Source organism: Ranitomeya variabilis, chromosome 3, assembly GCF_051348905.1.
Source record: "Ranitomeya variabilis isolate aRanVar5 chromosome 3, aRanVar5.hap1, whole genome shotgun sequence".
Classification (NCBI taxonomy): Eukaryota; Metazoa; Chordata; class Amphibia; order Anura; family Dendrobatidae; genus Ranitomeya; species Ranitomeya variabilis.
Window position 1 is genome coordinate 772,292,246 of NC_135234.1, and position 8,428 is coordinate 772,300,673.

Here is an 8,428-nt window from a genome sequence, read left to right on the forward strand (position 1 = left end):
CTTCCCCCACCACAAGGCAAGGTGGGAAGGATGCTGTTCAAACAGCAGAATTCTAACACTATCTTCTTCATGCACAGAAGTCTGCGGAGAAGGCCTCTGGGACAAGTCGTGTGCGAAGATATGCCTGGTGAATGTGTATCCCAAGAATCGACCAGAGAAAACCGCAAGGGTGTATGTTATCCTGGACGATCAGAGCAACCGGTCACTTGGAAGGTCAGAGCACTTTGATATGTTTGACTTAATGGGAAACTCTCACCCTTACACCCTGGGCACCTTAAGCAGTGTTACGGAGGTCTCTGGGAGAAGGGCCATTGGACTCATGGTGTCTTCTCTTGAGAACAATGTGGAGATACCCTTACCCACTCTGGTCGAATGCAACCAGATACCGTCCAACAGACAGGAAATCCCAACTCCAGAGGCTGCACTCCATCACCCTCATCTAAGGACTTTGGCAGTCAAGATACCAGATCGGCAACAGCGCAAACATTCTGATCCTGCTTGGCAGAGACATTCTGCGACTACACAAGGTACATCAGCAAATCAACGGGCCACACGACGCTCCATTTGCTCAATGCTTTGACCTAGGCTGGGTTATCATAGGCGATGTCTGTATAGGAAAGAGTATTATTATTATTATTTATTGTTATAGCGCCATTTATTCCATGGCGCTTTACATGTGAGAGGTATGCATAATAAAAACAAGTACAATAATCTTGAACAATACAAGTCACAACTAATACAGGAGGAGAGAGGACCCTGCCCGCGAGGGCTCACAATCTACAGGGGATGGGTGAGGATACAGTAGGCGAGGATAGAGCTGGTCATGCAGCGGTTTGGTTGATCGGTGGTTACTGTAAGTTGTAGGCTTGTCGGAAGAGGTGGGTCTTCAGGCTCTTTTTGAAGGTTTCGATGGTAGGCGAGAGTCTGATGTGTTGTGGTAGAGGGTTCCAGAGTAGGGGTGATGCACGAGAGAATTCTTGTGTACGATTGTGTGAAGACGAGATAAGAGGGGAGTAAAGAAGCAGATCTTGTGAGGATCGGAGGTTGCGTGTAGGAAAGTACCAGGAGACGAGGTCACAGATATAAGGAGGAGACAGGTTGTGGATGGCTTTGTACGTCATGCTAGGGTTTTGTACTGGAGTCTCTGGGCAATGGGGAGCCAGTGAAGGGATTGACAGAGGGGAGAGGCCAGGGAATAACGGGTGGACAGGTGGATTAGTCGGGCAGCAGAGTTTAGAATAGATTGGAGGGGTGCGAGAGTGTTAGAGGGGAGGCCACAGAGCAGGAGGTTGCAGTAGTCAAGGCGAGAGATGATGAGGGCATGGACTAAGGTTTCAGATGAAGAGACCCACAAGGATTTAATCATTTAAGACTCATGTCCTACCAAATGGTCGCAGCACTTACTTTCAACCATGCCCACATCATTACTGGTTGAAAGAGAAGATACGCGATAACAAGTAGAAAAAAAGAAACCTCTGACGACACAAACATATTCCTGTCCCACAATGATGACTTTGGGTCAACAGTGTTCAACTCTACAAGAGAAGACAACCAACTAGCACCTGCAAGGGAGGACAAAGAGTTCATAAAGATTATGGAAAAGGAATTCGCCCAAGACGATTCAAATAGCTGGGTAGTACCATTACATTTTCGTTCTCCAAGAACAAGACTACCTAATAATCTGCAACAAGCAATGGCAAGGTTTTCATCTCTAAAACGCACCTTAAAGAGAAGGCCAGAGATGGAGAAACATTGTCGACTTCATGCAGAATATCTTCGACAGAGGTCACGCAGAACCCGACCCCCCCCCGCTAAAAGAGGGTGAAGAATGCTGGTATCTCCCATCCTTTGGTGTCTACCATCCTCGCAAACCCGACCAAATTAGAATGGTGTTTGACTCCAGTGCTCAGTATGAAGGCATCTCCCTAAATACCCTACTGCTCACTGGGCCTAATCTAAACAACAGCCTTATAGGAGTACTGATTCGCTTCAGGCAAGAACCTGTTGCAGTAATGGCAGACATTCAACAAATGTTTCATTGTTTTATAGTGAGAGAAGACACCTCAGATTCCTATGGCACAAAGACAACGACGTCCGCAACAAGATCATAGACTACAGGATGAAGGTGCACGTCTTCAGGATCAGCCCCTCGCCTGCAGTGGCCATCTATGGACTAAGACGGACAGCACAGGAAGGTGAGAGAGAGTATGGGTATGATGCTCATCTATTTGTGGAAAGAAACTTCTACGTAGATGATGGGCTTAAGTCTCTTCCCACAAGTGAAGAGACAATCGATCTGCTCTCTAGGACTCAGGAAATGCTGTCAACAGCAAACCTTAGACTCCACAAGATCATCTCCAACAGTAAAAAGGTAATTGATCTGAGGATCACGCTGCTTGTGTAAGGGATCTTGTTCTGGGTTCTGACGTTCCTCCCACGATGATGAATTAGAATAGTCTGAATTTCTTCCCTCATTATCTGTGTCACTAGACTCAGGTTCAGGAGGTTTGTGTCTAATCTTCCTTCGCTTTTTACCCTCCTGGAAGGATCTAAAGGTATCCTCTACTTGGGTTTTAATTAACGACTTAAGTTCAGTTGCGAACCTGGGAAGCCCTTCACAGAATGTTTGCTCTATACATGACCTGCACAGTCTTTTCTCCCATGTGGCGGGCAGATCTTCTTTATAAAGCGCACATATCCTGCGCTTGGATTTCCCTGAACTTTTCCTCCCCTACAGAAGAGATAAGATGGTCTTCTCCCGACTTTTCTCAGTGGATGATTTCACAAACTCCCCTCTCCCGCTCTCTGACCACAACCTCCTTTCTTTCTCTATCAAGAACTGGCATCCCGCTCAGGTCACCCCCACTTTCCACACTTATAGAAACATACAGACCATTAACACCCAGAAACTTATGAAGAACTTGCAGTCATCATTGGCCCCCATCTCCTCCACCTCATGTCCTGATTCTGCTCTGAAGCATTACAATGAAACCCTGCAAAGTGCCCTGGATGAAATTGCACCTCCTATACATAGGACAATTCGGCACAGACGGCGACATCCGTGGCACACGCTGCAAACACGTTTCCTGCAGCGGTGTTCCAGGTGCACCGAACGTCTGTGGAGAAAATCTAATCTACCCGAAAATTTCATCCATTATAAGTTCATGCTTAACCCCTGTACCCCCAAGGGTGTTTTGCACGTTAATGACCGGGCCAATTTTTACAATTCTGACCACTGTCCCTTTATGAGGTTATATGTGACCAAAAGGAGAAAAGAAAGCCGCACTCACCGATCGATTTCCTTGCAGGTTACTTTATTTGAAATCCAATTTCACGGCACGGGGGTGTACAGAACAGATCATGCGAGAGCCGAACTGTTGTTCGGCTCTCGCATGATCTGTTCTGTACACCCCCGTGCCGTAAAATTGGATTTCAAATAAAGTAACCTGCAAGGAAATCGATCGGTGAGTGCGGCTTTCTTTTCTCCTTTTGGTCACATATTGTGCAAGTTTGTTTCTGGCCGCTGCACCCGAGATCGGAAGCTGAGTGGCGTTGTAGTCTGCACGCAGGAGCTCTACTAAAGCAAGCAGGTGGTGCGGGCTGCTTTTTTTTTTTTTTTTTTTTTTCTCTGAACTGTGTTACCCTTTATGAGGTTATAACTCTGGAACGCTTCAACGGATCTTGGCAATTCCGACACTGTTATCTCGTGACATATTGTACTTCATGATAGACCCCCCATGGAACTTATCTAGATGTGTGGTGAGAACTTTGAATGCCCAAGTGCTTCACAGAAGTTTATAATGCAGAGTCGTGGAAATAATAATTATTTTTTTTTCCACAAAAAAGATTTTTTAGCACCCAAGTTTTTATTTTCACAAAGGTAACAGGAAAAATTGGACCCCAAAATTGTTGTGCAATTTATCCCGAGTACGCTGATACCCCATATGTGGGGGTAAACCACTGTTTGGGCGCACGGCAGAGCTCAGAAGGGAGGGAGCACCATTTGACTTTTTGAGCGCAAAATTGGCTGTCGTGTTTGGAGACCCCCTGATGTACCTAAACATTGGAAACCCCCCAATTCTAACTCCAACTCTAACCCCAACACACCCCTAACCCTAACACACCCCTAACCCTAATCCCAACCCAAACCATAATCCTAATCACAACTCTAACGATAATCACAACCCTAACCCCAAAACAACCCTAATCTCAACCCTAACCATAACCCTAATCAAAACCCTAAATCCAACATACCCCTAATCCTAATCTCAACCCTAACCTCAAACCTAACCCTAATCCCAATACACCCCTAATCCCAACCCTAACCTTAACCCTAATCCCAAACCTAACCCTAATACCAAACATAACCCTAATGCCAACCCTAATGAAAACCCTAACCCTAATCCCAACTCTAACACTAACTTTAGCCGCAAACCTAGCCCTAACTTTAGCCCCAACCCTAGCCCTAACTTTAGCCCCAACCCTAACCCTAGCTCTAACCCTAACTTTAGCCTTTACCCTAACCCTAAATTTAGCCCCAACCCTAACCTTAGCTTTAGCCCCAACCTTAACTTTAGCCTCAACCCTAACCCTAAATTTAGCCCTAACCCTAAATTTAGCCCCAACTCCTCTAGCTGCCGGCCGGCAGATCATGGCGGGCGCACTGCGCCCGCCATTTTCTTACCGGATGAAGAAGCCGGCAGGAAGGAGGGAATGCTGGAGGATCCAGGGACACCGGTAAGTATAACAGGGTCCTCGAATCCCCATATTTCTCTGTCCTCTGATGTGCGATCACATCAGAGGACAGAGAATGACACACCGCTTTTTTTTTTGTGGTCGCCGGTAAACAGTTAATTATCGGTGATCGCAAAACAGGGGTCGGTAAAAACCGACCCCGATCATGTTCTTTGGGGTCTCGGCTACCCCCGGCAGCCGAGACCCCAAAGATCTTTCGGGTGCCGGCCGACGGGCGCACTGCGCCCGCCATTTTTTGGCCGAAACAAGATGGCGGCGCCCATCGGGAGCCACGAGGGAAACAGGTGAGTATCGGGGGGCAATCGGGGACCCCATTTCTCTGTCCTCTGATGTGCGATCACATCGGAGGACAGAGAAATTAAATGGGAAATCGCGTTTTGTTTTTTTTGCGACTGCCGGTAAACGGTTAATTACCGGCGATCGCAACCCGGGGGTCGGTAAAAAAAACCCCGAATCATGTTCTCTGGGGTCTCGGCTACCCCCAGTAACCGAGACCCCAGAGAAAATCTGACTCTGGGGGGCGCTATTCACTTTTTCCACAGCGCCGTTAATTACCGGCCCTGTGGTTTAAGTACCCTTAACTGGATAGATCTGGAGGAAACACATACAGGGACTGAATTCATTCTATACATACAGATAATTACAGGCCATGTGTATTTAGTCCTGTCTATTACCTGGAGATGTGAGGGGCTGGGGAACCTCCATTATGACGTTCTTGTACAGATCCTTGTGTCCTTCTAAATACTCCCACTCCTCCATGGAGAAATAGACAGCGACATCCTGACACCTTATAGGAACCTGACACATACAATGATACCGTCATCCCCCGATCCCATCATAGTGTTACTGTATAATGTCCCAGCAGTGTCACCTCTCCAGTCAGCAGCTCAATCATCTTGTAGGCGAGTTCTAGGATCTTCTGGTCATTGATGTCCTCATGTATCAGGGTGTGAGGTGGAGGCCCCGTGATTGGGCTCAGGGGTCTTCCCCATCCCTCAGACACAGGGTCCTGACAGCGATCACTAGAGGTCTTCTTCACCACTGTGTAATCCTTATAATGGAGAGACATTAATAAATCTCACTACAGACATTTCCAGAGTCCTCACTGTTGTGAATTCTGCTCTTGGGTTCCCCCCGGTGGTTGCTGATGGTAATGCAGTTGTCCCTGGGTTGCAGTCCTGGGCAGGTGTTCCCGCTGTTTGCAGCTCTGACTGGGCTATTTAGGTGTGCAGGATTCATTAGCCCTTGCCAGTTGCCAATTGTTCTTGGAGGTTATGCATCTCTGTCTGGTTCCTCCTGCCCTGCTGCCAAATCAGCCAAGATAAGTGTCTGGTTATGCTTCTTCAGCACACATGCGGTGTGCTTTACAATTCAGTGCTATTCATGGTTTTTTCTTGTCCAGCTTAGACGGTGTTTGGATATTTTCAGTCAAGTTGGATTCTCAGGAGATGCAGAGATACATTCCATGTCTTTAGTTAGATGGTGGACTTTTTGTATTATCTGCTGTGGATATTTTTAGGATTTTAATAAAATACTGATTTCTGCCTGCGTTTGTCTTTCCTCTTATACTCACAGTCAATATTAAAATCCTAAAAATATCCACAGCAGATAATACAAAAAGTCCACCATCTAACTAAAGACATGGAATGTATCTCTGCATCTCCTGAGAATCCAACTTGACTGAAAATATCCAAACACCGTCTGAGCTGGACAAGAAAAAACCATGAATAGCACTAAACTGTAAAGCACACCGCATGTGTGCTGAAGAAGCATAACCAGACACTTATCTTGGCTGATTTGGCAGCAGGGCAGGAGGAACCAGACAGAGATGCATAACCTCCAAGAACAATGGGCAACTGGCAAGGGCTAATGAATCCTGCACACCTAAATAGCCCAGTCAGAGCTGCAATCAGCGGGAACACCTGCCCAGGACTGCAACCCAGGGACGACTGCATTACCATCAGCAACCACCGGGGGGAACCCAAGAGCAGAATTCACAACACCTCACCTCTCCAGTTCTGTCCATCTGTTACTCCCATAGATAAGAATGATGTAATGTGACGTCATCAGAATCTCTCACCTCTCCAGTAAGACGGAAGAGGATCTCTAGGGTGAGGTGTAATATCCTCTCCGCCATCTTGTCTCTGTCCATATCTGTCCTTGATGAGTAAATCAGGAAAATTCTCTTCTATAGAAGATCTTCTCTGAGAGGATCCGATATTGTAGAGACCTGAATGAGAAGATGAGCCGCTGTAACATCATAAGAATCCTGTAATAATACAATTACTGGAGATAATAAGGGAAACATATGAGGAGATTTATTATTTTACAGTATTTAGTTTCCTTCTTTACATCTACTAATAAATCCTATATATTTAGGCCACAGACAACAAACAGTTTCCTCCTCGGAGTCGGCAGCTGAATACGTTCCTCATAGACTCATCGTCCATAACGCTAATTCTCGTCTCATTTACCGACCCTGGAATCGGCATTAGTAATACTGCAGGAGATATTCATTACACGCGACATGAGAAATAACGACTTCATGGTGAGGACGACATCTTCATCTTCTACTACGGCTCTAGAGACATATGTGGCCAGAGTCGTCACTGACTCCATCCCCACCGGCCTCTATATGAAGGTTTCCCGTCTTCCCCGCACTGTAATCTTCTATCATGTTACATCTCAGCTCTGATTCACACATTAGAAAAGATTTTATGTTTCCACAATCAACGCGGACAGAAATGATCTGGTCCCACAGTCTCCATGTACAGAGATTTATGGGGTTTATTTGTGGCCTTAGGCTTTCCTATATTACAGGAAAAACACCATAAAAAGCAGATAGTAAAATGTTTCTAAAGAAAACTGGCTCCAACAATTCTTGTAAAAAAAAAAAAAAAAAAAAAAAAGGATATAATGGAACTAGAGAGAGTACAAAGGAGGGCAACAAAGTTAAAGGGGATGGGAGAACTACAATACCCAGAAAGATTAGCGAAATTAGGATTATTTAGTCTAGAAAAAAAGACGACTGAGGGGCGATCTAATAACCATGTATAAGTATATAAGGGGACAATACAAATATCTCGCTGAGGATCTGTTTATACCAAGGAAGGTGACGGGCACAAGGGGGCATTCTTTGCGTCTGGAGGAGAGAAGGTTTTGCCACCAACATAGAAGAGGATTCTTTACTGTTAGGGCAGTGAGAATCTGGAATTCCTCGCCTGAGGAGGTGGTGATGGCGAACTCAGTCGAGGGGTTCAAGAGAGGCCTGGATGTCTTCCTGGAGCAGAACAATATTGTATCTTACAGTTATTAGGATCTTAGAAGGACGTAGATCTGAGGATTTATTCTGAGGGAATATAGGCTGAACTGGATGGACACATGGCTTTTTTTGGCCTTGATAACTATGGCACTACTAGATGGTGGCCTGATTCTAACGCATCGGGTATTCTAGAACAGAGGTGTCAAACTGCATTCCTCGAGGGCTGCAAGCAGGTCATGTTTTCAGGATTTCCTTGTATTGCACAGGTGATAATTTAATCACCTGCACAGAATGATTCCAGCACCTTGTGGAATGCTAAGGAAATCCTGAAAACACGCATGGTTTGAGGCCCTCGAGGAATGCAGTTTGACACCCCTGTTCTAGAATATGTATGTCCACGTAGTATATTGC

The 8,428-nt window shown here is 45.8% G+C and overlaps 1 protein-coding gene across 1 annotated transcript; it reads right to left on the reverse strand.

Annotated features, from left to right (window-relative positions):
* Positions 1-455: 455 nt before the first annotated feature.
* Positions 456-7,094, reverse strand: LOC143817587 (gastrula zinc finger protein XlCGF66.1-like). The gene is made up of 5 exons (XM_077299080.1): positions 6,836-7,094; positions 5,627-5,806; positions 5,430-5,553; positions 1,405-1,562; positions 456-518 (listed from the first exon to the last, which is right to left on the reverse strand). Exons 1-5 carry the CDS (start codon positions 6,905-6,907, stop codon positions 456-458), a joined length of 597 nt encoding a protein of 198 aa, XP_077155195.1. The 5' UTR covers positions 6,908-7,094.
* Between the last annotated feature and the right edge of the window lie 1,334 nt (positions 7,095-8,428).

Excerpts from the sequence above, each read along its gene's own strand:
- LOC143817587 (XM_077299080.1), bottom strand. The coding sequence starts at position 6,907 with ATGGACAGAGACAAGATGGCGGAGAGGATATTACACCTCACCCTAGAG. Across the intron at positions 5,554-5,626 it reads TTGAGCTGCTGACTGGAGAG|GTTCCTATAAGGTGTCAGGA; the intron begins GTGACACTGCTG and ends TGTATGTGTCAG. Across the intron at positions 1,563-5,429 it reads CCAGCCCCTCACATCTCCAG|GTGCTAGTTGGTTGTCTTCT; the intron begins GTAATAGACAGG and ends CCTCCCTTGCAG.